The following is a 27,632-nucleotide window of genomic DNA, read 5'->3' on the forward strand; positions in this document are numbered from 1 at the left end:
GCAGCCTACCAGGCTCCTCCATCCATGGGATTTTCCAGGCAAGAGTACTGGAGTGGGGTGCCATTGCCTTCTCCAGATTTTTCTCTAGGTGGGAGAATTAAAGGATTTCACTTAGGAATAAGGCTTTGTATTCCCAGATCTTGGTAAAACATGGATTTCTAAGACCTTCTACTCACCTTCCTGGGTACCTTTTCTTTAAGATTTTGGAACAAATCTTGGCACCTCCTCTCAAAGATCATTAGCTACCTGTTAGCTGATGACGTGCCCAAAAAGGGTTTTAAGTATGTAAATATACAAATTCTCTTGCTTGCCAAGATGGCCAGGCAGGACAGTCAAGAGCCCTGGGATCCAGCACTATTGTGTATGGCCATGTAATTTCACCATTCACATGGTATACACAATGGCACCCCTGAGTTGTGCAGTGTACAGTCTATATAACTGTTCATGGTGGCCATGCCCAGATCAGTCATTTCCAGCCGTAAGCAGCCTTGTTTCTGTATTCTAGTGAATGCTACAAAAATTACCATTTCTTATGTGTACTATGATGTAAAGGCATTTAGGAAACACTTCCCTAAATAACCTCAAGAGTATTTCTTCCTCTAAGGCACACACATGCCCTGGCCACACCAGCCACATCCTCCATAGCAACCTGAGCAACATGGTTAACCTCCATAGCAACATGCCCTGTGATGTCTTTCAAAGCAGGCAAATTGTGTTTTCCTAGGTTCATGGAAGAAATCTCTTGTCCATTGACTATGACCGGAATATTCGGACAGAGAAGATCTACGATGATCACCGGAAGTTCACCCTGAGGATCATTTATGACCAAGTGGGCCGCCCCTTCCTCTGGCTCCCCAGCAGCGGGCTGGCGGCAGTGAACGTCTCCTATTTCTTCAATGGGCGCTTGGCTGGCCTTCAGCGTGGGGCCATGAGCGAGAGGACGGACATTGACAAGCAGGGCCGGATCGTGTCCCGCATGTTTGCCGATGGGAAGGTGTGGAGCTATTCCTACCTTGACAAGGTGGGTGGACATGCTGCCCTTGCTCAGCTGGGGCTGTCTCTCTCATTCACGCCGCTCTTTTTAAGCTGACCTGATACACTTTGCCATAAGACATTTTAACATCTTTACTTTGACTCTACCAGGGCTTCTCGCATACTCCCACCCTCTGGGAGGGAGGAAATCCCAAGGAAAATGTTATTCATAGCCCAGCACTACTACTATCAACAGCAAAAAAAAACAAAAACCTGTTAGACCTTCAGTAATGGTGAAAAGAATGGATTGTTTGATTTTATTCCCCCCAAAAAGTGCTGCTAAAGTGGACAGAATCATGCCACTAGCAGAACGGTTCATCATTCCTTATGAGTTGGAAATGCAGTGATTCATTTCTGCCATGCCTGGAATTAAGCCATCAGGGTAGGAAATTCTGCCTAAAACTCCAGCACATGGAGCAGTCCCCTCCTATTTGGCTTGTTGGCTGAAGCAGCCAACAGATTCTTGCTACATAATTCCCTGTGTCTGAAAGTGCCAGACTCAGGTCTGTGTGTCAGAAAAGGTCAGGTTGGAGCAGCAGTAAAAAAAAGAGGTCCCTTCTGGGAGCAGGATCAAGACTTTTGAAGGCTGCCTTGGTCATCTATCATTAGACAGGGGCTTGCTCAGCCTGGGCCTCTCACCTGGACTCACCTCCACACAAGCCCATTTCCATTTCTTCCCTTCTTGCCTCCTGATGACAGTGGCCACTTGCAGACAGAGCTATTAGCTCCTCTGTAAGAGGGGCTTCTGTCTGTCTGGTCCCTTCTCAATACTGTTCACATTAGGACAGAAGATACTAGAATGGTCAATCAGGGAAGGCAAGAATCTTCATGATCCGTAGAGTAGCATGCCCCCGACATCAATTCACTCCGAATCTCTGATCTAAATCTCCCCATCCTTCACAGCTTTTGAATTGCCATTTAGGGACATGGAATAAATTCCGTCCATTTGAGCACTGGGTCCTAAATGGCCAACTCATGTGTTCCCTTCCCCTTTCCTCTTCCAGTCCATGGTGCTCCTGCTCCAGAGTCAGCGTCAGTACATATTCGAGTATGACTCCTCCGAGCGCCTCCACGCCGTCACCATGCCCAGCGTCGCCCGGCACAGCATGTCCACCCACACCTCCATCGGCTACATCCGCAACACTTACAACCCGCCTGAAAGCAACGCTTCCGTCATCTTTGACTACAGTGACGATGGCCGCATCCTGAAGACATCCTTTTTGGGCACTGGGCGCCAGGTATTCTACAAGTATGGGAAACTCTCCAAGCTGTCAGAGATTGTCTATGACAGCACTGCCATCACTTTCGGGTATGATGAGACCACCGGCGTCTTAAAAATGGTCAACCTCCAAAGTGGGGGCTTCTCCTGCACCATCAGGTACCGAAAGATCGGCCCACTCGTGGACAAGCAGATCTACAGGTTCTCTGAGGAAGGCATGGTCAACGCCAGGTTTGAATACACCTATCACGACAACAGCTTCCGGATCGCAAGCATCAAGCCCGTCATAAGTGAGACTCCCCTTCCCGTTGACCTCTACCGCTATGATGAGATTTCCGGCAAAGTGGAGCACTTTGGCAAGTTTGGAGTCATCTATTATGACATCAACCAGATCATCACCACGGCCGTGATGACCCTCAGCAAACACTTTGACACCCATGGGCGGATCAAGGAAGTCCAATACGAGATGTTCCGGTCCCTCATGTACTGGATGACGGTGCAGTATGACAGCATGGGCAGGGTGATCAAGAGGGAGCTGAAACTGGGGCCCTACGCCAACACCACTAAGTACACCTACGACTATGATGGCGATGGGCAGCTCCAGAGTGTGGCCGTCAATGACCGCCCCACCTGGCGCTACAGCTACGACCTCAATGGGAACCTCCACTTGCTGAACCCGGGGAACAGTGTGCGCCTCATGCCCTTGCGCTATGACCTCCGGGATCGAATAACCAGGCTCGGTGACGTGCAGTACAAAATTGACGACGATGGCTATCTGTGCCAGCGAGGGGCTGACATCTTTGAGTACAACTCCAAGGGCCTCCTAACCAGGGCTTATAACAAGGCCAGTGGCTGGAGCGTCCAATACCGTTATGATGGCGTGGGGCGGCGGGCTTCCTACAAGACCAACCTGGGCCACCACCTGCAGTATTTCTACTCCGACCTCCACAACCCAACTCGCATCACTCATATCTACAATCACTCCAACTCAGAGATAACCTCGCTCTACTATGACCTCCAGGGGCACCTCTTTGCCATGGAGAGCAGCAGTGGAGAGGAGTACTATGTTGCCTCAGATAACACGGGGACTCCCCTGGCTGTGTTCAGCATCAATGGTCTCATGATCAAGCAGTTGCAGTACACCGCCTATGGGGAGATTTATTACGACTCCAATCCTGACTTCCAGATGGTCATTGGCTTCCACGGGGGACTCTACGATCCCCTCACCAAGCTGGTCCACTTTACACAGCGTGATTATGACGTGCTGGCAGGACGATGGACCTCTCCAGACTACACCATGTGGAAAAATGTGGGCAAGGAGCCGGCCCCCTTTAACTTATACATGTTCAAGAGCAACAATCCTCTCAGCAATGAGCTGGACTTGAAGAACTATGTAACAGGTAAGGGACCTGGCCACCTCAGTTGGGCAGTGGCTCCCCGTGGGGTGGTTGTCCTAGTAGACTATCAAGGACTTTGAAACAAGGTCTTATGTCTGATGCTAGGAGAATCCTGGAGGGCCGTGTACACTGCCGGTACAGGATCAAGAGCAGTCAAGCGATCACAGTACAGAGCAGTCCTTAGCTCTATTTGAAGAAAAGTGTGAAAATGTTAGTCGCTCAGTCATGTCTGACTCTCTGGACTCCATGAACTCTAGCCTGCCAGGCTCCTCCATCTGTGGAGTTCTCCAGGCCAGAATACTGGAGCAGGTTGCCATTCCCTTCTCCAGGGGCTCTTCCCTGGAATTAAAAGTCCCATGCTCTACCAACTGAGCTAGCCAGGCAGCTCTGTTTGAAGATGTCCAGGCAATTTTCAAGTCCATTCCATTGAAATAACCTTTTTAAGAGCCCTCTCTAAATCAAAAGAGGAAAGCAGCCTTATGAAGGAGGAAAGGAAGAGACCTGATCTCAGAAATACCTGGTTCAAATCCTCTCTTTCATTTAGAAGTCAAAGGGCCTTGGGCTGGTTGTGCAGTATCTCTGAGCTGTAGTATCCTTCTCTGCAAAAGGGCACTAATAAAATCACCTCACAGAGTGATTGTAAGTAAGAAGGAAATGAACTTATGTATGTAAAGTTCAGTGCCTGGCACTTAGACAGAGCATGTCCACCAAAGGGTATCTGCTTGTGTTGTTAACATCACCATTACTAGTGAAGCAACAAAACAGCATGGGTCCTGAGATGACTGTGACCCAGCTCCTGACCTGACAACCAGGCTGGTGAGAAACAAATACAAATAAGCAGTGATCATGGAAAATGGGATTAAGTCTATGCTACCACATAGGTGTTTGTCCAGTTATTTATTCAACAAGCACTTTTAAGGCACCAGCATGCTTCATTCTGGGGTTCAGTTCAGTCGCTCAGTCATGTCCGACTCTTTGTGACCCCATGGACTGCAGCACGCCAGGCTCCCCTGTCCATCACCAGCCCCTGGAGCTTACTCAAACTCAAGTCCATCAAGTTGGTGATGCGTACTGGGGGTACAATGGTAAACAAGGCAGACACTTCTCTCAAAGAAGTGTGTGTGTAGTACATGTGCAGATGACTTCAGATTCGAAAATTTTGTCATAGTACAGAAGGGCCCCACCTCAAACTGGGCTTGAAGAATGAAGGGGAGCTTGGTGGTAGAAATGAGCTCAAGGCTGAAGAAAGACATGGGCAAAATTCAAAAAGGACAGGGGACTTCCCTGGTGGTCCAGTGGTTAAGACTCTGTGCGACCACTGCAGGGGGTACAGGTTCAATCTCTGATTGGGAAACTAAAATCCTGCATGCCGCTCAGAGCTCGGTCACAGAAAGAAAAAAAAGGTCAAAAGGACATAAGTTTGGAGAGAGGTCTGGATAGACAGGCCAAGGAAGGCAAATAATCTGCTTCTTCAAGCTAAGTGAGAAATTGGTTAAATGCGGGTCCTCATCCATCCACCTATCTATTCACCTACTGACAGATATTTTCATCTAACATGTAAGTACTAGAGATGCAGTGGACAGCAAGATCAAGTCCCTTTTTTCAGGGAGATAAACAAGGAAATCTGGATAGATGGATGGATGAATGGAAGGGAAAAGACCAATATTCAGCAAAGAATCTGGAGCCATCTCACCTGTACATGCATTGTAGAGGAATAACAGTGAGGACCCCAATTCCAAGGCCCCCCAAGTTCCAGGGAACTCATAGCTCTTAGCCATGGGCCAGGGAAGCATCAAGCCCAAAGGGTCCCTACCCTCAGGTAACCAGGGATCACTTATCCCCCCCCAAGATAGGAAAGGAAGCAACAGCTCCCTGGAGCACAGTGCGGCCCTCGCGCCCCATGCTGCAGAAACAGATGACCCTAACGGTCATGCTGCAGAAACAGATGACCCTAACGGTCATGCTGCAGAAACAGATGACCCTAACGGTCAACTTCTGGCCATGCTGTGCCTCACTGACAAGTTCCAGAGCCTTTGAAGTTGAACCCAGCATCCTCCTACAACTGAAGCAGCTGGTACCTCAGGAGTCCAGGAGTTACAGCCAAGCTCGTTTCCTCCTAGTCTCCCCACTGTGCATCATCAGGAGGTCCTGCCATGCTACTCTGCCAGGGCTTCCTCTCTTCCCGAGGGCTTAGCAGGGTTTGTGTCCACCCAGCTCACTGCAGTTTCTTTTCTTAAATTCATTTATTTTAACTGGAGGATAATTACTTCACAACATTGTGGTGGTTTTTGCCATACATCAGTATGAATCGGCCACAGGTGTATATGTGTCCCCTCCATCCTGAACCACCCCCCACCCTATCCTTCCAAGTTGTCACAGAGCACCGGCTTTGGGTGCCCTGCTTCATACATCAGACGCGCACTGGTTATCTATTTTATATATGGTAACGTATATGTTTCAATGCTGTTCTCTCAAATCATCCCACCCTTTCCTTCTCCCACTGACCACACTGCGGTTTCTATCTAAAGGGCTTCTCAGGAAAACACACACAGCCCTATGCACATAGTTTCAGATAATGATAAGAGCCGTGAAGATAAATGAAACAGGTAAGAGTTAGAGAACAAAGGATCTCATTTCTTTGGGGTGCTCACAGAAGAAGGGGCATTTGAGCTGAGGCCATTATGAAGTGGGGGAGGGAGAAGAAGAGTCTCCAGATGAAGAAAACAGTAGGAATGGGGCGGCAGCCCACGCCTATCTCAGCCGTAGAAGAAGGCGGCCTCCACCCCCAAGAATGCACTTCCCAGAGCTCTCTTGGCACTGGACACCTTGGGGATGGACCAGCCAGAAGCAAATAGAAAGTCCTCAGCGTGGGCTAAACAGACACCCTACAGCTACCAAGACCCAAACAGAATCATTCGCAAAGCATAGTCAACCTCACTGACCCCCTCAGCTACTCTCCTGGTTCTCCCAAAAAGACAAAAAGAAATTAGCAGATACTCAGTGCCCGGTGGTGACCTAAATGGGAAGGAAAGCTAAAAAAGAGAGGATATATGAATACGTATCGCTGATTCACTTTGCTGCACGGCAGAAACTAACATAACATTGTAAAGCAACTATACTCCAATAAAAATCATTTTAAAATTTCATGCATTTTTGAATGACTTTATTGGAGTAGAATATACTCCAAATGTTTTTACTGGAGTATAATTTAAAATAAATACATTAACTATACACCAGTAAAAATAGAAAAAAGAAATTAGCAGAGTTTTTTGAATAGCAAGATGGCACTCCTCATTCCAGTGCTTCATGGAGACTCAATAAATGGGCATCAAAGCCAAGCTGAACAAAGTCCAACAAAACTGAATCCAGAAAACACTAGAAAGAGTCTAAAATAAAAGGTCCTATTAGAGAAGCTCCACGCCTAGGACTAATGTCTGCAGTCAAAGCAGAGGAAGAGAACCTGGGTGGTGAGCACTAGACCAGGCACAAGCCCACACCTGCTGCCTGCTGCAGACGAGATGACCTCCGAAGGATGCAACCCAGGAGATAACATCAAATCATTCTCCGCTACTCAAGTGTTGGCTCATCTGTAAACCCGTCTTTGTGACTCTTAATTTGCATCTTAGGAGATGAGCAGTGGTTGAACTTGCCACTCACAATTTAAGAAGTAATTAACGTGTAGTCAGCAGGAACACCACAAATAGAAATTCTTTCTCTCTCTTTCTGTCCCTCTCTTGTGCTCAAAAGAATCTTTCCTGTTCGGAAATTCAGCTCTCTGAATGCAGCAGACACCTCTTGAGGCTGGTGGAGGCTGTTTCCTCAACTGGCACAGAGGCGAGCAGCATAGACCCCCTGTTAGGAGCAAGTGAGTCATGATGTGTAAAGAGCCGAGGGCTGCACAAAGCCTGATCGATGGTAGGAATGCGTTTGTTCTTTATAAGAAGCTCTAGACTTGGAGACAGGAAGTCTGTAGGTGAGGAGTGAAGTTATCCCCTTTATGTAATTCCCTAGGGCTCCCAGGGGTCTGCAGCTCTACTTTGAAACAGATCCCAACTCTGCCTTGAGTGGCATTGCTCTGGCAAATCTGAAACCCTACATTCTGAGTTAAGCAAACCTCAGAAATGTTACCCACGATGACTTGGGTTGGCTCCCCACTCTTCTCCCTTGGGGGTCTCTTGGCTTACAGACCCCCAGGTTAGTGTGAGTTTGAGGTCGGACTTCATGGAGGTTGATTTCCCTGAGAGGAGGGAGGCCCAGCCTCCTCCTCACTCTACCCTCTGCTCTGTCTGCACTTAGCACCTAAGCCACTGTGCTGACAGTGTGTATTACAGAGCACGTGCTGGGAAGAACATGAGGAGGGGAAGTGATGAGCTATTAGCAGGGGCCACATCACCAGCTCCTACCTCGAGGATTGATTACTTAGGGAGGCTGTCATCAGAGGATACCAATGTCTTTGAAAGGAGGAGAGATGTCTGTTTGATGCCACAAGCTGCTGCTGCTGCTAAGTCGCTATAGTCGTGTCCGACTCTGTGCGGCCCCATAGACGGCGGCCCACCAGGCTCCTCCGTCCATGGGATTTTCCAGGCAAGAACACTGGAGTGGGTTGCCATTTCCTTCTCCAATGCCACAAGTGCCTTCTGCAAAACGGAGGAGACAAGCAACTTGAATAAACATTTCAGAAGAAATGTTTAGACTTGGAAACCAAGCCACGTTAGAAACTTAAAAGAAGCAAACACATGACATGAACTATAGGTGTTCATCAGAGCGGCCATTAAAATGTCTGGTCCCTTGGGACTTCCCTGGTGGTCCAGTGGTTAAGACTCTGCGTGTCCACTGTAGGGGGCACATGTTCGATCCCTGGCCAGGGAACTAAGATCCCGCATGCTGTATGGTGTGGCCAAAAAAAAAGAAGAAGAAGAAGAAATGTCTTCAGGGTGTTGTTAACTCATCTCCTGGAGACCAGGGAGAGATGCCTGCATGGAAGAGGTCAGGATGGGGAGAGTCTGCTGAGGGCAAAGACCTGTTCTCTTGCCTATTGTGGGATTCCCTTCATATCCCTGGTGATGATCCCATGTGATGATTTTATACATTGTACAGATGAGGTATTAAATAATATGTCAACACAAATGGGGAAAGTTAGTTTCTTTCCATGGTCTTTTTATTCTCCCAAATCAGCAGAGGAGAAAGCCTCCAGTTGATGCTGGTGTGTATTTAACACCTCATTAACACTTCTAATCTCCCTTTTTAACAGAGAGAGCAGGTCTAAGACTCCCCCGGTAGCAGGTAACAAAATCATGCTCCAATTTAATTGCATTGCTTTGTTTTAATTTTACAGTTATTTTCTGTTTGCAGCCAGTCTGCTTTCCCACTTATGGTAGTGACATAAAGTCGCTTCTTTTTTTAGGTGGATTTCCTTAAGTAGACAAGGCAAAACAATTTTTTAATTAGATAGCAAATACCAGTAAGATAATACCTAGATATGGCAGAACAATCATGACAGGTGATCATGATGGGTGACCAGGAATACCCAGTTTAGAGATCCACACTGCACAGCATTCACCATCTATTAGTACTTTGCACAGAGGTGCTCTGTGGGTAGATGATTGTTGCTGGACTAAAGCCAGGCTTCTCTCTGCTGGGATGCTGACACAATTTTTAAGGCAATTTCAAACCTGTATTCTTAAATGACTTCTTTATTGATGTATAGTTGACTTACAACATTATATTAGCTTCAAGTGTACAACATAGTGATTCAATATTTTTATAGATTACGCACCAAAGTTATTACAGTGCTATCGACCATATTCCCTGAGTTGTACATTACATCCCTGTGACCTATTTATAACTGGTAGTTGTAGCTCTTAATCCCCTTCATCTATTTAGCTCACTCCCCTACTCATCTTCACTGTCAGCCACCTGTTTGTTCTCTGTATCTGTGACTCTGTTTTTTTATGTATTTGTTCATTTGTTTTGTTTTTTAGAGTCCACATTTAAGTGAAAACATATGGTATTTGTCCTTCACTAACTTCTTTCACTGAGGATAGCCTCAAGGTCCATCTGTGTTGTCACATATGGCAAGATTTCATTCTTTTTCATAGCTGGGTAATATTCCACTATAGATGTATATATACCATATTGTCTTCATCCATTCATCTGTCCATGGACACTTAGCTATTATATATAATGCTGCAATGAACACTGGGGTGCATATGTCTTTTCAAATTGGTGTTTTCTTTGGATAAAGTAGAATTGCCAGATCACATAGCAGTTGTATTTTTCATTTTTGAGGACCCTCCATACTGTTTTCCATGGTAGCTACATCAATTAACATTCCCATCAACAGTGCCTTAAGGGCTCCCTTTTCTCCACATCCTCGCCAACACTTATTGTTTCTCGTCTTTTTGATGACAGTGATTCTGAGAGGTGCGAGGTACTACTTCACTGTGGTTTTTATTTGCATCTCTCTTATGATTATTGATGCTAATGACTCTTAAATGGGCTTCCCAGGTGGCACTAGTGGTAAAGAACCCACCTGCCAGTGCAGGAGACATAAGAGACTCCCATTCAATCCCTGGGTTGGGAAGATCCCCTGGAGGAGGGCATGAACACCCACTCCAGTATTCTTGCCTGGAGAATTCCATGGACAGAGGAGCCTGGTGGGCTACATAAGGTCACACAGAGTCGGACGTGACTGAAGCAACTTAGCATGTACGCATGTATGATTATTGATGTTAATCAGTCTTAAATGGACTATCGTTAATAAGTCTAGTTACCAAGTCATTCAATACCTAGTCTGTACCTAAGGCTGATGGATACACCACGGATCCCAGAATCTCTCTTGTTAGAGGGTCTTCTAGGCCTGTATGTTTAGTAGCGAAGTTGCATTAAGCCCCTCATACCAGCCCCAGGGCAGGAGGTGGGTAGACCTTATTCAACCCCTTCAGAAGCATCTTCTCAGGCACGTACAGGTCGTTCCTCTGTCACACACAGTAGTCAGGGTGGCTTTTGCCACATATGTTCAGTGTTTGTTCATTCATCCACTCTATGAATCCTTACTGAGCACTTATTTTGTGCCAGCCCTGGGGAGACATCAGTGAATGAAATGGATTTTAACTCCCTGTCCTGGTGGAGCTTACATTCTCAGTGAGGGAGACAGACAATAAAAAATGAATGCAATAAATAACCAAATGAGACACATGTTAAAGTGTGGTTACAGTTTTGGCAGTGGGGGATGCATGAGGAAGGGGACTAGGGATTGCTGGGTGGAAATGGGCAGGGGTTAAATGTGGTGGCTGAGGTCAGCCTTATCGGAGGCAATATCTGAGCAAGACTTGAAAAAGGGAAGAGTGAGACAGCACATTCCAGGTAGAGGGGTTGCCAGTATAAAGGCCCCAAGATGAGTGTGCACCTGGCATGTTTAAGAAATAGCAGAGAGGCTGAAGCAGAGAGAGCGAGAGAGAGAGAGCAGGAGAAGAGAGATCACATGTTAAGGGTCCTTACAGACCATTAGCAGGATTTTCACTTCTTCATTGAGAGAAACGGGAAACCCCAGAGTGTTATGAGGAGAGGAATGCTAGGGGCTTATTCTGGCTGCTGTGCTGACAGGGTGTGTGGAGCAGAGGTGAAAGCAGGGAGGCCAGTTAGAAGACGAGACAAGGGTTGAGATGGTAGAAGTGGTGAGAAGACACAGATTCTGGTTTGTTTTAAAAGTAAAACTAAAGGATTTAACCATAGGGCTCAGCAATTCCACACCTAGGTGTATACACAAGAGAACTAAAAACACATTTTCAAATGTCAGTTTGTACCATCATCAAAAAGTCTACAAATGGGACTTCCCTGGTGGTCCAGTAGCTAAGACTCTGCGCTCCCACTGCAAGGGGCCCAGGATCGATCCCTGGTGGAGAAAACTAGATCCCACATACTGAAACTAAAGATCCCAAGTGCTACAACTAAAACCTGACTCAGCCAAGTAAATATTTAAATTTTTTAAATTATTTATTTATTTATTTGGCTTCCCTGGGTTATGGCACACAGGATCTTTGATCTTCACTGTGGTATGTGGGATCTAGTTCCCTGACCAGGAATGGAACCCAGGCCCCTGCACTGGGAGCTCAGACTCTTACCCACTGGACCACCAGGGAAGTCCCTTAAATTTTTTTAAAGTCTACAAATAACAAATGCCAGAGAGGGTGTAGAGAAAAGGGAACCCTCCTACACTGTTGGCGGAAATGTAAATTGGTGCAGCCACAATGGAGAACGGTATGGAGGCTCCTTAAAAAAAAAAACTAAAAATAAAGCTATCATATGATTCTGCAATCCCACTCCCAGGTGTATAACCAGAAAAGATAAAATTATAACTCAAAAAGAGACATGCCCCCTATGTTCATAGCAGCACTGTTTATAATAGCCAAGACATGGAAGCAACCCAAATGCCCATCAACAGATGAATGGATAAAGAAGATGTGGTACATACATACAATGGATGATTACTAAAGGGGAAAGGGAGAGGGGGAAATATATTAGATGTTTGAGATTAACACATACACAATACTTTATGTAAAATAAACAACAAAGACCTGTATAGCACAGGGAAGTAGATTCAATATCTTGTAATAACCTTTAATGGAAAAGTATCTGAAAAAGAACATATGCAGAGCCCTCGATTCTGGACAAGATGGCAGAGTAGGACTTCAGTAGGACCTCTTCTCACAAAAACAACAAAATCACAACTAACTGCTGAACAGCCATCAACAAAAAAGACTGGAACCTACCAAAAAAGATATTTTAACATCCAAAGAAGTCACAACCAGATGGTAGAAGGAGCACTTTCGTGACATAATCAAATCCTGTACCCACTGGATGAGTAGCCCACAACCTGGAAAATAATCATATCACAGAGGTTCTCCCATAGGAGTGAGTTCTGAGCCCCATGTTGGGCTCTCCAGGCTGAAAGTCTGGCAACAGGAGGAGGAGTTCCAGAGCCTTTGGCGTTGAAGGCCAGCAGAGCTTGGGTGCAAGAGCTCCAGAGCAATGAAGGAAACAGAGGCTCTACTCTTGGAGGATGCACACAAGATTTCACATGTACTGGCACCCAGCACAAAGCAGTGACCACATAGGAGTCTGGGCCAGACCTACCTGTGGGTCTTGGCAGGGCTGGTGTGGGGGGGTCTCCTGGGGATGTGGCAATTGGCTGTGGCTCACTGTGGGGGCAAGGGCACTGGTGGTAGAAGTGCCAGGGAATATTGATTGATGTGAGCTCGCCCAGAGGTCATGATTTTGGCACCAACACCTGGCCCCACCCAACAGCCTGCAGACTCTAGTCCTGGGACACCCCAGGCCAAACAATCAGCAGAGGGAGAACACAACCTCATCAGCAGGCAGGCTGCCTAAAGTTGTACTGAGATCACAAGCCACCTGAAAATATATCTCTTGAAATGGCTCCACCTACCAGAGGGACAAGACCTAGCTCCATTCACCAGTGGGCAGGAACTAGTGCCTCCCACTAGGAAGCCTGCACAAGCCTCTTAAACCAGCCTCATCCACTAGGAGACAAACAGAAGACACAAGAAGATCTACAACCCTACAGTCTGCAGAAAGGAGACCACAAACACAGAAACACAGAATGAGATGGCAAAGAAATATGTTTCAGATGAAGGAACAACATAGAAAGCCAAAAGTACAATTAAGTGAACTGGTGGTATGCAATCTACCTGAAAAAGAATTCAGAATAATGATAGTAAAGATGATCCAAGATCCTGGAAAACGAATGGAGGCATAGACTGAGAAGAACCATTTTTAAAAGACCTAAAATATTTAAAGAACAGAGATTAACAATACAATAACTGAAATAAAAATAGTCTAGAATAAATCAATAGAAGAATAAATGAGACAGAAGAACGAATAAGTCAGCTGGAAGACAGTGGTAGAAATCACTGCTGTGGAATAGGAAAAAGAAAAATAAAAAGAAATGAGAACAGTCTCAGAGACCTCTGGGACAGTAAATACATCAACATTCCCATTATAGGAGTCCTAGAAGGAGATGAGAGAGAGAGAACAGCCTGAGAAAATATTTGAAGAGATTAGGCAACAAACCCTCCTGTCATAAGAAAGGACACACTCATTCAAGTCCACGAAGTGCAGAGTTGTCCCATGCAAAATAAGCTCAAGGAAGAACATGCTGAGACACATATTAATCCAAGTGACAAAAATAAAAGACAACCAAAAATTATGAAAAGCAACAAATAATATTTAAGGGAATCCCCATAAGGCTGTCAGCTGATTTTTCTCCAGAAACTCTGCAGACCAGAAGAGAGTGGCATGATACATCTAAAGTGGTGAAAGGAAAAAAAAGAAAAAGTGGTGAAAGGGAAGAACCTACAACCAAGAGCACTCTACCCAGAAAGGCTTTCATTCCGATTCAATGGAGAAATCAAAAGCTTTACAGACAAGCAATAGCTAAGAGAATTCAGCACCACCAAACTAGCTTTACAACAAATGCTAAAGGAGCTTCTTTAGGCAGAAAAGAAAAGGCCACAACTAGAAACAAGGAAATTACAAATCAAAAAGCTCATGGTAAAGGCAAACATAAGGGTAGGAAATCACACACAAATATGATATCAAAACCAGCAACTGTGAGAAGAGGGAAGAGTACAAATGTAAGATATTGGAAATGCATGGGAAATGAAGAGATCAGCAAGTTAAAACAATCTCATACACACAGATGCTATATCAAAACCTCATGGGAACCTCAAACCAAAAATCTACAATAGATACAAACACACACACGCAATCCAACACATCACTAAAGATAGTCATCAAACCACAAGAAAAGAGGAAGGGGGCAAAAAGAGCTATAAAAACAAACCCAAAGCAATTAACCAAACAGCAAAAAAAACATGGGTGCTTGCATGCTAAGTCGCTCAGTCATGTCTGACTCTTTGCCACCCCATCAACTGTAGCCTGCCAGGCCCCTCTGCCCATGGGATTTTCCAAGCACAAATACTGGGGTAGGTTGCCCCATTCTCCAATAAGAATGTACATATCAATAATTACTTTAAACGTAAATTGATTAAATGCTCCAACCAAAAGACATAGACTGGCTGAATGGAAAAACAAGACCCATATATACGCTATCTAGTAGAGACCCACTTCAGATCTAGGGACATGAACACATACAGACTGAAAGTGAGAGAATGGTAAAGAATATTCTATGCAAGTGGAAATCAAAAGAAAGCTGGAGTAGCAATATTCATATCAGACAAAATAGACCTTAAAATAAAAACTATTATAAGAGATAGGCACTATGCAAATAAACAAATGGGTCCAGATTAAACATAAAAGCTTTTGCATGGCAAAGGAAACTATACACAAAATGAAAAGACAACCTACAGAATGGGAGAAGTTATTTGCAAGTGAAACAACCAACAGTGTTTAATCTCCAAAATATACAAACAGCTCATGCAGCTCTCTATCAAAAAACAAACAACCCAATCAAAAAATGGGCAGAAGATCTAAACAGACATTTCTCCAAAGAAGGCATGCATGTGACCATAAAGCACATGAAAAGATGCTCAACATCAGTAATTACCAGAGAAATGCAAATCAAAACTACAATGAGGTATCACCTCACACCAGTCAGAATAGTCATCAAAAGTCTACAAACAATAAGTGCTGAAGAAAGTGTGCACAAAAGGGAACCCTCCTGCACTGTTGGTGGGAATGTAAATTGGTACCACCACTACAGAGAACAGGATGGAAATTCTTTAAAAAAAAAAAAAAAAATGAAAAATAGAGCTACCGTGTGATCCAGCAATCCCACTCCTGGGCATATATCTGGAGAAAACCATAATTAGAAAAGATAATGCACCCCAGTGTTCACTGCAGCACTATTTACAATAGCCAGGACATGGAAGCAACCTAAATGTCCATCCACAGGAATGGATAAAGATATGGAACATATATACAATGGAATGTTACTCAGCCATAAAAAAAAAACAAAATAATGCTATTTGCAGCAAGGTAGATGGACCCTAGAGATTGTTATACTGAGTAAAGTTAGACACAGAAAGACAAATATCATTTGATATCACTTATATGTAGAATCTAAAAAAGAACGATACAAATGAACTCATTTGCAACACAGAAACAGACTAACAGACTTTGAAAGCATACTTGTGGTTGCTGGGGGAAAACATGGTAGAGAGGGATAAATTAGAAGCTTGGTGGATTGGCCCCAGGGCAGCCAGAGGCAATGGAAAACCTGGGAAGCCCTCTGTTCCTGGGTGTCCTCCAACATCAGCTCCGGCCTCTCTCAGACCCTCCTGCAGCAGGGCCTCTGCCTCAGCCCCGAGCTTCATACTGACCAACACCCAGTGGCCCATGAAGGTTTACACATTCAACGAGGGCCAGCAGTGGGACAGCCAGGGCACCAGGCATGTCTTCCAGCTATGTGGAGAGGCTGGAGGGCATGTCCCTGCTAGTTATGGACTGACAAAACGTGGTCCACTGGAGAACGGAATGGCAAACCACTTCAGTATTCTTGCCTTGAGAGCCCCATGCAGAGTATGAAAAGGCAATAAGATATGGCACTGAAAGGTAAGCCCCCCCAGGTCGGAAGGTGTCCAATATGCTACTGGGGAAGAACAGAGAAATAGCTCCAGAAGAATGAAGAGGCTGGGCCAAAGCAGAAACAACACCCAGTTGTGGACAGAGGACGAGATGGTTGGATGGCAACACCGACTCAAGGACATGAGTTTGAGTAAGCCTGGCATGCTGCAGTCCATGGGGTCTCAACAACAGCAACTGGTGGTGAAAGTAAAATCCAATGCTGTAAAGAACAGCATTTCATAGGAAGCTGGAATGTTAGGTCCATAAGTCAGGGTAAATTGGATGTGGTCAAACAGGAGATGGCAAGAGTGAACATCAGCATTTTAGGAATCAGTGAATTAAAGTGGACGAGAATGGGCGAACTTAATTCAGATGGCCATTATATCTACTACTGTGGGCAAGAATCCCGTAGAAGAAATGGAGTAGCCCTCATAGTCAACAAGAGTCTGAAATGCAGTACTTGGATTTATTTCCAAGGCAAACCATTCAACACCACAAAAATCCAAGTCCATGCCCCAACCACTAACGCCAAAGAAGCTGAAGTTGAACAGTTCTATGAAGACCTACAAGACCTCCTAGAATTAACACCAAAAAATGATGTCCTTTTCATCACAGGAGACTGGAATGCAAAAGCAGCAAGTCAAGAGATACCTGGAATAACAGGCAAGTTTGGCCTTGGAGTACAGAATGAAGCAGTGAAAAGGCTAACAGATTTGCCAAGAGAACGCGCTGGTCATAGCAAACACCCTCTTCCAACAACACAAGAGATGACTCTACACATGGACATCACCAGATGGTCGATACCGAAATCAGATTGATTATATTTTTTGCAGCTGAAGGTGAAAAAGCTCTATACAGTCAGCAAAAACAAGACCTGTTGATGACTATGGTTCAGGTCATCAGCTCCTTGTTGCAAAATTCAGACATAAATTGAAGTAGGGAAAACCACTAGGACTTTCAGGTATGACCTAAATTAAATCCCTAACAATTATACAGTGGAGGTGACAAATAGATTCAAGGGACTAGATCTGGTAGACAGAGTGCCTGAAGAACTATGGAGGTTCGTAACTCTGTACAGGAGGTGACCAAAGCCATCCCCAAGAAAAAGAAATGCAACAAGGCAAAGTGGTTGTCTGAGGAGGCCTTACAAATAGCTGAGAAAAGAAGAGAAGTGAAAGTCTAAGGAGAAAGGGAAAGATATTACCAACCGAAGGCAGAGTTTCAGAGAATAGCAAGGAGAAATAAGAAAGCCTTCTTAAGTGAATGATGCAAAGAAACAGAGGAAAACAATAGAATAAGAAAGACTAGAGACTCTTCAAGAAAATTAAAGCTACCAAGGGAACATGCAAAGTTGAGCACAATAGAGGACAGAAGCAGTAAGGATCTAGTAGAAGCAGAAGAGATTTAGAAGTGGCAAGAATTCACAGAAGAACTGTACAAAAAATGCTCTTAATGACCTGGATAATCATGATGGTGTGGTCACTTACCTAGAACCAGACATCCTGGAGTGCAAAGTCAAGTGGGCCTTAGGAAGCATTACTATGAACAACGCTAGTGGAGGTGATGGAATTCCAGCTCAGCTATTTCATAATCCTAAAAGATGATGCTGTTAAAGTGCTGCACTCAATATACCAGCAAATTTGGAAAACTAGGAGTGGCCACAGGACTGGAAAAGATCAGTTTTCATCCCAATCCCAAAGAAAGGCAATGCCAAAGAATGTTCAAATTACCGTACAATTGCACTCATTTCACATGCTAACAAAATTATGCTCAAAATCCTTCAACCTAGGCTTCAGCAGTACATGAACTGAGAAATTCCAGATGTACAAGCTGGGCTTAGAAAAGGCAGAGGAACCAGAGAACAAATTGCCAACATCTGTTGGATTATAGAAAAAGCAAGGGAATTCCAGGAAAAACATCTGCGTCATTGACTATGTTAAAGCCTTTGACTGTGGGTATCACAACAAACTGTGGAAAATTCTTAGACAAATGGGAGTACCAGATCACCTTACCTGTCTCCTGAGAAACCTGTTTGCAGGACAAGAAGCAACATTTAGAACTAGACATGGAACAATGGACTGGTTCAAAATTGGCAAAGGAGTATGTCAAGGCTGTATATTGTCACCCTGCTTATTTAACTTATATGCACAGGATGTCATGTGAAATGCTGGGCTTGATGAAGCTGGGATCAAGATTTCCAGGAGAAATATCAACAACCTCAGATATGCAGATGATACCACTTTAGTGGCAGAAAGTGCAGAGGAACTAAAGAGCCTCCTGATGAATGTGAAAGAGAAAAGTGAAAAAGCTGGCTTAAAACTCAACACTCAAAAAAAGAAGATCATGGCATCTAGTCCCATCACTTCATGGCAAATAGATGGAGGAAAATGTGGAAACAGTGGCAGATTTCATTTTAATTTTCTTGGGCTCCAAAATCAGTGCAGATGGTGACTGCAGCCATGAAATTAAAAGACATTTGCTCCTTGGAAGAAAAGCCATGACAAACCTAGACAGTGTATTAAAAAGCAGAGACATCACTTTGCTGACAAAGGTCCATCTAGTCAAAGCTATGGTTTTCCCAGTAGTCATGTACAGATATGAGAGTTGGACCATAAAGAAGGCTGAGCGCTGAAGAATTTAATGCTTTCAAACTGCAGTACTAGAAAAGGCTCTTGAGAGTCCCTTGGACAGCAAAGAGATCAAGGAAGTCAGTCCTAAAGGGCTGCTGCTGCTGCTGCCAAGTCACTTCAGTCGTGTCCGACTCTGTGCGACTCCATAGACGGCAGCCCAGCAGGCTCCCCCGTCCCTGGGATTCTCCAGGCAAGAACACTGGAGTGGGTTGCCGTTTCCTTCTCCAATGCATGAAAGTGAAAAGTGAAAGTGAAGTCGCTCAGTCGTGTCCGACTCTTAGCGACCACAGGGACTGCAGCCCACCAGGCTCCTCCGTCCATGGGATATTCCAGGCAAGAGTACTGGAGTGGGGTGTCATTGCCTTCTCCATCGACCCTCAATATTCATTGGGAGGACTGATGCTGAAGCTGAAGCTCCAATACTTTGGCCACATGATGTTAAGAGCCAACTCAATGGAAAAGACCCTGATGCTGGGAAAGATTGAAGGCAGGAGAAGAAGGGGGCAACAGAGGATGAGACGGTTAGATGGCATCATCAACTTAATGGACCTGAGTTTGAGCAAACTCCAAGAGATGGTGAAGGACAGGGAAGCATGGAGTGCTGCAGTTCATGGGGTCACAAGGTCAGACACAACTTAGCAACTAAATAACAACTACTGTATATAAAATGGGCTTCCCTGGTGTCTCAGATGGTAAATTGCCTGCCTGCAACGTGGAAGACCTGGGTTCGATCCCTGGGTCAGGAAGATCCCCTAGAAAAGGAAATGGCAACCCACTCCAGTATTCTTGCCTAGAAAATTCCATGGACGGAGGAGCCTGGTGGGCTACAGTCCACGGGGTCACAAAGAGTCGGACACGACTGAGCAACTTCACTTTAATATATAAAATAGGTAATCAACAGGGACCTACTGTATAGCACAGGGAACTCTACTCAATATTCTGTAATAACCTATATAGGAAAATAATCTGAAAAAGAATGAGTATGTGCATATGGATAACTAAATCAGCTGTACACCTGAAACAACACTGTAAATCAACTATATTCCAATATAAAATAAAAAAGTAAAAAAAGAATATATATGTATGTATGTACATAACAATCACTTTGGTATACCTGAAACTGATGCAACACTGTAAATGACTATACTTCATTTTTTTAAATGTTATCCTAAAATAATAATAAAACCCTGACAGTAAATGAAAAAATATATAAATTTGTACATGGATATTCATAATAGCATTATCCATAATAGTAAAAAAAAAAAAAAAAGTGTAAACTACCCAAATATCCATTAACTGGTGAATGACTAAACAAAATGGGATATATCCAAACAGAATATTCATCCATAAATACTAATAATATACTGATACATGCTACAACATGGATGAACCTTGAAAATGATGTGCTAATCAGAAGAAGCCAGACATGAAAGGCCACATGTGCTTTGATTTCATGTATATGAAATATCCAGAAAAGGCAAATCCATGGAGACTAGAAAGCAGTGGTGGTTGTCAGGGACTGAGGGGAAAGAAGAATGCAGAATGACTACTAATAGTGATGCAGTTTTTCAGGGGATGATGAACTTGTTTTGGAATTCAACAGAAATGATGATTGTATAACATTGTGAATGTAACTGGAAGCCACTGAATTGTGCACTTTAAAATGATGAGTTTTATGTCACATGAGATTTACCTCAATTTAAAAAAAAAGTAGAGGATTTATGGATGGATTAGACATAGAGAGTGAGAAAAAGAAGGAGGTCCAGGATGGTAGATGAAAGGATGGAGTTACCATAATCAGGGATGAAGAAAGCTACTGTGACAGATGTGGAGAGGAAGACAAGGAGCTGAGGTTTGGACAGAAGCTGGGGGGGGGGGGCATTGAGGGAGAGGTCCTAGATGGAGACATAAATTTCGGAGTTGGCATCAGCATGTAAGTCATACTGAGGTGCAAATAAAACATGTCCCGGGGCTTCCCTGGTGGCTCAGCGGTAAAGAAGCTGCCTGTCAGTGCAGGGGACATGGGTTCAAACCCCGATCTAGGAAGATCCCACATGCTAAGCCCATGCGCCACAACTACTGAGCCTGTGCCGCAGAGCCTGGGAGCTGTGCGCCCCAGAGCCTGTGCTAGAGCCCGTGCGCCCCAGCAAGAGAAGCCACTGCAATGAGAAGCCCAAGCACTGCAACTAGAGAGGAGCTCCCACTCACCACAACTAGAGAAAAGCCCAAGCAGAAGACCCAGTGCAGCCAAAAATAAATAAATTATTTAAAAACAAACACGTCCTTATACGAACCCTTTTGTATATAATCAAATCAAATAATGGACAAGTGTTTCCATTAGGCATTCTCCTATCCATTAAGGTGCCATGTGAAAATGACGAGGTGCATTTTTGCTAACTCTGAGTATATTTAGGGTGATCTGGCTTAGAATATAGATTGGGCTAGGGATAGAATGTATGACATGATAAATATAGCTAAAACTGATGTATGTTTTCCATCCTGGAGTTTCCATCATGAGGGAAAAAAATGTTTTTGTCTTATTTGGTATCTCTATGAGACAATAGGTATTCACTAAATGTATTGTACTAATCATTTCATGATGTAAGTTAAATCAGGCTGTTTAAAATTATACGGTTCTGTATGTCACTTATATCTCAAACTTGGAAGGAAAAAAAAATGGTATTGAGGGCCCTGAGACTGGATCAGATCACCAAGTCTGGGAAGAGTAGATAGAGCGGAGAAGTTCACAGACCGAGTCTAGGACATCCCAGCATTCAGAGCAGAGAGATGAGGAGGAACCAAAGAGGGACAAGAGGTGGCCACAAAGGTGGGAGAGGGACAACAAGACAGTGTGTTGTCTACAAGGCTAAAACAGAGAGAGATGCAGGAGCGTTCAACTTGTCAAAGACTTCTCATAAGTCAAAGTAAGATGACGACCACAGTCAGCTTTGGAATTAGTAACGTGGAGGTCATGTACGACCTTGATAAGTGTTGTTTTAATGCATCTTTGGGAGCAAAGCCTGATTCAGAGGAGATAAGTGGGAGTTCCTCTGTCTAGAGAATTATTTTGAGTTTGAGAAGTTCTTATAAAGGGGGTAAGACACATATGGTGGCTAAAGGGAGAAGGACAGACAAGAGAGGAATTTTAAAGGTGCATATTTAGTGACATGTTTGTATGTTGATGGGGTGACCTGTTACACCAGTGGAGGGTTTTTTCCAGCAGCTCATCTGGAGTAACAGAAGGAAAGTGAGAATATGGGTACTAATGCTAGTAGGCTGGTAAATATGATGAGCGTTTATGCAAATTCCCCCTGACCTCATCAGTTTTCTCAGAATAGGAATTAAAGGTCAGCTGCTAGAGTGAGGAAGGTGTGGGATGTTTTAGGAGAGATGAGAAGTAGCAAATCACCCAGGAGAATGGGAGAAGGACTGAATGGAAAAAGGGGATATGGTCAGATTACTAGGCATCAGGAAGGCACAATTGGGGTTCATGGTCAGGAATTTAACACCAGTCAGTGTGGCTTCGTTCATTTCTGCTGCCACACTCAGCTGCAACAGGGACAAACAGGAGCCTTCCATGATTTCACCAATCAAGTGTGATGAAGTGAGAAAGAGGCAAAGGATCTGACAATATACACAAGGGAATGATTCTAATGACTGACTGTGGAATGCACGCTAGGTAAGAAGAGAAGAAAGACGAAGAAGCTGAGGGAAGGGAAAAGAAGTTTAGGTTGGGTTGAAGGTCCTAGGGAAGGGAGAGGTTCTGGGAGTATGGTGGGGGGTGGGCAGTGAGGTTACAAAAAAGAGTAAACTGGGGAGAGTCCAGGCGGTGGTCAGAGGGTGATGTCTATGAAATTGAGGTAGAATTACTGATGATCACAAGCTCCAAAGGTTGAGCAGGTGAGTTAGTAGGCGGAGGATCACCAAAAGACTAAGAGGTCAGGATGCTGGAAGGCTTGACTGCTTGTATAATGAAATCACCAGGAAGGAATTCAGGAATAGAGATGAAGCATGACAATGGAGCCAGCCCAACCCTGGGCCTTAGCAGTAAAGGGCAATCGTATTCTGAGCACACAAGAGCTCTCTCTTAACCTCTCTTTGAAGAGTAGACACCTAGGAAAGAATCTCAGAAGCCAGGTGACTCTCTGCATTGCATACACTCAGGGACCCCCCTTTCATGATGAGCCAGGCTCGGTGCAGCAGCCCCTGCCTGGAGGTCCTGCACAGTGTTAATCATCACATCTACATGGTTCCGATCAGTGTATCTCTAGTTTCTAAGCACATTGACTGGCCCATCAATACTGAAGTACTTGCCAAATGAAGGAATTCATTGTGACTGAACAAGCCACATGCCAGGCACTGTGATAAGCCCTCCACGTGAATTTTCTCCCTCAATCTTCATGACAACCCAGTGACATTAGTAGTTTATATCTGAGGAACCTGAAGCTGAGAGAGGGCCAGGAACTTGCCGAAGGTCACACAACAAGGGCATCCAAAGGGAGAGCTAGCTTACTCCAGCACTGTCCTAAATCACCACATGGAGGAGGGGTGGGAGTCAACTGACCAAGTCTAGAAGGACATCTGTTTCTTAGAGCCCAGGTAAAGCAGCTCTAGGTCCAGACCGGGAGACCCTCACAGGCTCTTGCCTCCCTCTCCTGCTGGACTCCATACCCAACCCCCACTTTATTTCATTCTCTCCCTAAGATCCCCCCTGACTTTCCACCCATCATCATTTCAGAAGTCTTTATTTCTGTTTCCACCATAGATGTGAAAAGCTGGCTTGTGATGTTTGGATTTCAGCTCAGCAACATAATTCCTGGCTTCCCAAGAGCCAAAATGTATTTCGTGCCTCCGCCCTATGAATTGTCAGAGAGTCAAGCAAGTGAGAGCGGACAGGTAAGCGGAGGTCCCTGCCAAGAATCCAAAAGACCGTCATCATTCCCTCTGGCAAACAGAACCATGTCGGGGCCAAGGACACGTCAGTAGTGGCAGAAAACACTGGAGCTGGGTATAAAAGGGGCATGAAACCTGGTGGCTTCACAAGACAGTGAACATCAGTGCTGTTACTTGTCTGGCACAGCACATATTTCTTCCCAACCTCAATTATTACCTTAATTGTGGTATCATTATCTGTTCAGTGTATACCCTTGAGTCACTCCTTGATTAACAACAGCACTGAGAAATCTAGCAGCAACCTACCATCTGCACTGCCTGTAAGATCATAACCCTTTTGGCTTTTATGGGACGTAATAAAACGGTGGTTTGCAGTTTCTGTCCCATTAAAGAACATTTTTATGCCTCACATAAAATCTCAGTGTTTTATGGCCCAAACGTATACAGATTGAGTTTTCGGAACATAATCTGTGCTTGGGTTTCTCGGTGATGACCGAGAGGTGATCAGTTTCAATTTGGGTGCAGCTGAGACCGCGGCCACAATTGGACAGAAGGGGTGGGCATCTGTGTTTGGATCTCTCCTGCTGCAGAACCCGTGCTTGGCACGATCAACCTCTGAAAGGTCTCAGCTGCTCTGAATAATTGTCCAGACTGTGTCACTAGAGAGAGACCAGGAGAAACTGCCGGGTAATTGAGAACAGCATTCTCACAGTTCTGCCCCGTGGGGACCACTCAGTGGACGAATAGCCATCATTTCGCTCATTTATCTAAGTGCCGTTACCTCCCCAACACAGCCTCCTCCATTATCCCAGCCTGTCCCCCAACCACCAATTGAGATGAGCTGTAACTTGTGAGTAGAAAACTCAAGGCCAAGGAGATAATGGGGATTTCATCCCCCTCCAGAAGCAGGTCTAGTATCCAAAGCAAATGGCTCAAAAAGCCCAGGGATATTCCCTCTGGCCCAGGAAGCTCAAATCTCTTTAGCCTGGTGCTTCTCAAACATTCATATGATGCAGACCAGCTAGAGGGTCTTGTTAAGATGCAGCTTCTGACTCGTTGGGTCAGGAGGGAGGCCCAAAATTCTAGTCTTTGCTAACAGAGAGGGTCCTGGTGATGCCTTGGCTCCTAGCCATACTTGGAGTAGCACAGTGCCAACTCAAGGAAGTTAATGAACATCCCCTTCTGGAGTGAGTAGCCATTCCCTCCTCCAGGGGACCTTCCCAGCCCAGGGATCGGACCCAGGTCTCCTGCACTGCAGGCAGATTCTTTACCACCTGAGCCACCAGGGAAACCCCTATATATGTATAAGGCAGCTGCTAAACCATCAGCGGGCCAAATGACTCTCTCTTCTGCAATGATGGAGGGACATGGTAAGTGGGTAGGCCTGGGTATAGATGCCAGTCAGGTGGTATGCTTCTGCACGCCCATTTATAGTTAAAAGAAGAGGAGGCCATACCATCAGAGCACTGGAAACAAACCAGCCTGTCCTAGTTCCAAAAGGTAGGGCTCTCCTAGCTCTGATCATGACAGACACAAGACGTACTCTTACAGGAGAGTCCCAGCCTTCCTCTTTCTGACCCAGCCCATGCATGCACAAAGTGGACCCAGCCCACCTCCTCAGCTTTCTGTGTTTTCTTCTGCCGACAGCTCATTACAGGTGTCCAGCAGACAACCGAGAGACACAACCAGGCCTTTCTGGCTCTTGAAGGGCAGGTCATTTCTAAGAAGCTCCACGCCAGCATCCGCGAGAAAGCCGGCCACTGGTTCGCCACCACCACGCCCATCATCGGCAAAGGCATCATGTTCGCCATCAAGGAGGGGCGGGTGACCACCGGCGTGTCCAGCATCGCCAGCGAGGACAGCCGCAAGGTGGCATCTGTGCTGAACAACGCCTACTACCTGGACAAGATGCACTACAGCATCGATGGCAAGGACACACACTACTTTGTGAAGATCGGCTCGGCCGACGCCGACCTGGTCACCCTGGGCACCACCATCGGCCGCAAGGTGCTGGAGAGTGGGGTGAACGTGACCGTGTCGCAGCCCACGCTGCTGGTCAACGGCAGGACTCGAAGGTTCACCAACATCGAGTTCCAGTACTCCACGCTGCTGCTCAGCATCCGCTACGGCCTCACCCCCGACACCCTGGACGAAGAGAAGGCCCGTGTCCTGGACCAGGCCAGGCAGAGGGCGCTGGGCACGGCCTGGGCCAAGGAGCAGCAGAAAGCCAGGGACGGCCGCGAGGGCAGCCGCCTGTGGACGGAGGGCGAGAAGCAGCAGCTGTTGAGCACGGGCCGCGTGCAGGGCTACGAGGGCTATTACGTGCTTCCTGTCGAGCAATACCCGGAGCTGGCGGACAGTAGCAGCAACATCCAGTTTTTAAGACAGAACGAGATGGGAAAGAGGTAACAAAATCGTCTGCTGCCATTCCTCGCCTGGATGGCTCAGCGGGAGTCACTGTTATCTCCTCTCCTAAGGAGATGAAGACCTAACTGGGGCACTAAAGGCCGGGCTGCTTTAGGAGACCAAGTGGCAAGAAAGCTCACATTTTTTGAGTTCAAATGCTACTGTCCACACGAGAAGTCCCACCTCCTGGAGTAGACTAAAGCCCGGCGGCAAAATTCCTGAGGAAAAAATAAAAACAAACAAAACAAAACACAAAACAGACGAATGGAGGAACACACAACCATGTTCCAAGTTCCCCTAAAATAATGACCCACTTGTTCAGGGTCTACGCAGCCAAGAGACGGAAAGAGACGCAAAATGTTCAAAAGAAACGAACATACACATGCACACAGGAAACAAACAAAATACACACACACACACACACAAAACAAAAACACACCGACCGAAAAACAGAGACGTGAAGACGAGAAGGCCTCATGTTCTATTACCTCACTCATTCACACGTGAGCGACACACATACCCGTGAGGGCCAGCATCGCAGGACCAGCTAAGGACCCCGATTCAGACTGCTCGTTGGATAGATACTACAGATGTTTTCGTTTAAATACAGGTGCATTTAAACCACGACTTTGGGGGTGATTTGTGTGTAGCGACTGGGGAGGGGGGGGATAAAAGTGAAAGAGTGAGCACTGGAAATAACTTTTTAAAGAAAAAAAATAGAAAAACACAAGGAAAAAAAAAGGAAATTACTATCAAAAATCGAAGCGAAATAATACCGTTCAGCACTTAACTCTCAGGTCCTGATTTAGTCTGGCCTGAGCTAATTTATTTGAGCGCAGAGTGTAAAATTTAATTCCAAGGGTGGCTATAATCACTACAGATCAATTTCATACTCTTTTGTCTTTGAAGATTCCATTGTGGACAGTAATACGCAGTTACAGGGTGTAGTCTGTTTAGATTCCGTAGTTCGTGGGTATCAGTTGCAGTAGAGGTGTGGGCATTGTGACACTCTTTTGCTAAACGGGCACCACTTCAGATCACCCTGTACATACCTAAGCCTCGAGGCACAATCACTGTTTGAGATTTACAATTATTAGTGTGTTTGTTTGGTCCAGAAACTGAGACAATCACATGACAGTCACCACGAGGAGAGAAAATAAAAAATTTTAAAAACCCACAAAAAACAAGAAAAAAAAGTTTAAAAAAAAAAACATAAAAAAATGTCTAATAAGAACTTTGGTACAGGAACTTTTTTGTAATATACATGTATGACTTGTTCATCGAGTTTTTATATTAATTTTAATTTGCTGCTAAGCAAAGACTAGGGACAGGCAAAGATAATTTATGGCAAAGTGTTTAAATTGTTTATACATAATAAAGTCTCTAAAACTCCTGTGGACACTGGTCTTCTGTGGAAATGCTTTGCGGTGAGGGCAAGGTCAAAAGTTC

At 45.1% G+C, this 27,632-nt stretch overlaps 2 protein-coding genes across 4 annotated transcripts in view; one reads left to right on the forward strand and one right to left on the reverse strand.

Moving 5' to 3' along the window:
* LOC145511352 (uncharacterized) overlaps window positions 1-411 on the reverse strand; it is a 30,314-nt gene extending 29,903 nt beyond the window's left edge. The window contains exon 1 of the mRNA XM_081504405.1: window positions 177-411. The gene's annotated coding sequence lies outside the window, so the exon portion shown is untranslated. The remainder of the gene's footprint in view (window positions 1-176) is intronic.
* TENM2 (teneurin transmembrane protein 2) overlaps window positions 1-26,810 on the forward strand; it is a 1,754,865-nt gene extending 1,728,055 nt beyond the window's left edge. For all 3 annotated transcript variants that reach the window (XM_081504400.1, XM_081504402.1, XM_081504401.1), the window contains 4 exons: window positions 725-1,021; window positions 2,037-3,651; window positions 23,650-23,780; window positions 25,425-26,810. In XM_081504400.1, coding sequence (XP_081360526.1) covers window positions 725-1,021; window positions 2,037-3,651; window positions 23,650-23,780; window positions 25,425-26,186 — 2,805 coding nt within the window. In that variant the 3' untranslated portion in view covers window positions 26,187-26,810. The remainder of the gene's footprint in view (window positions 1-724; window positions 1,022-2,036; window positions 3,652-23,649; window positions 23,781-25,424) is intronic.
* The last annotated feature ends 822 nt before the right edge of the window (window positions 26,811-27,632 follow it).

The sequence above is a fragment of the Giraffa tippelskirchi genome, chromosome 6 (assembly GCF_054371585.1).
Source record: "Giraffa tippelskirchi isolate mGirTip1 chromosome 6, T2T-mGirTip1v1.2.pri, whole genome shotgun sequence".
Classification (NCBI taxonomy): Eukaryota; Metazoa; Chordata; class Mammalia; order Artiodactyla; family Giraffidae; genus Giraffa; species Giraffa tippelskirchi.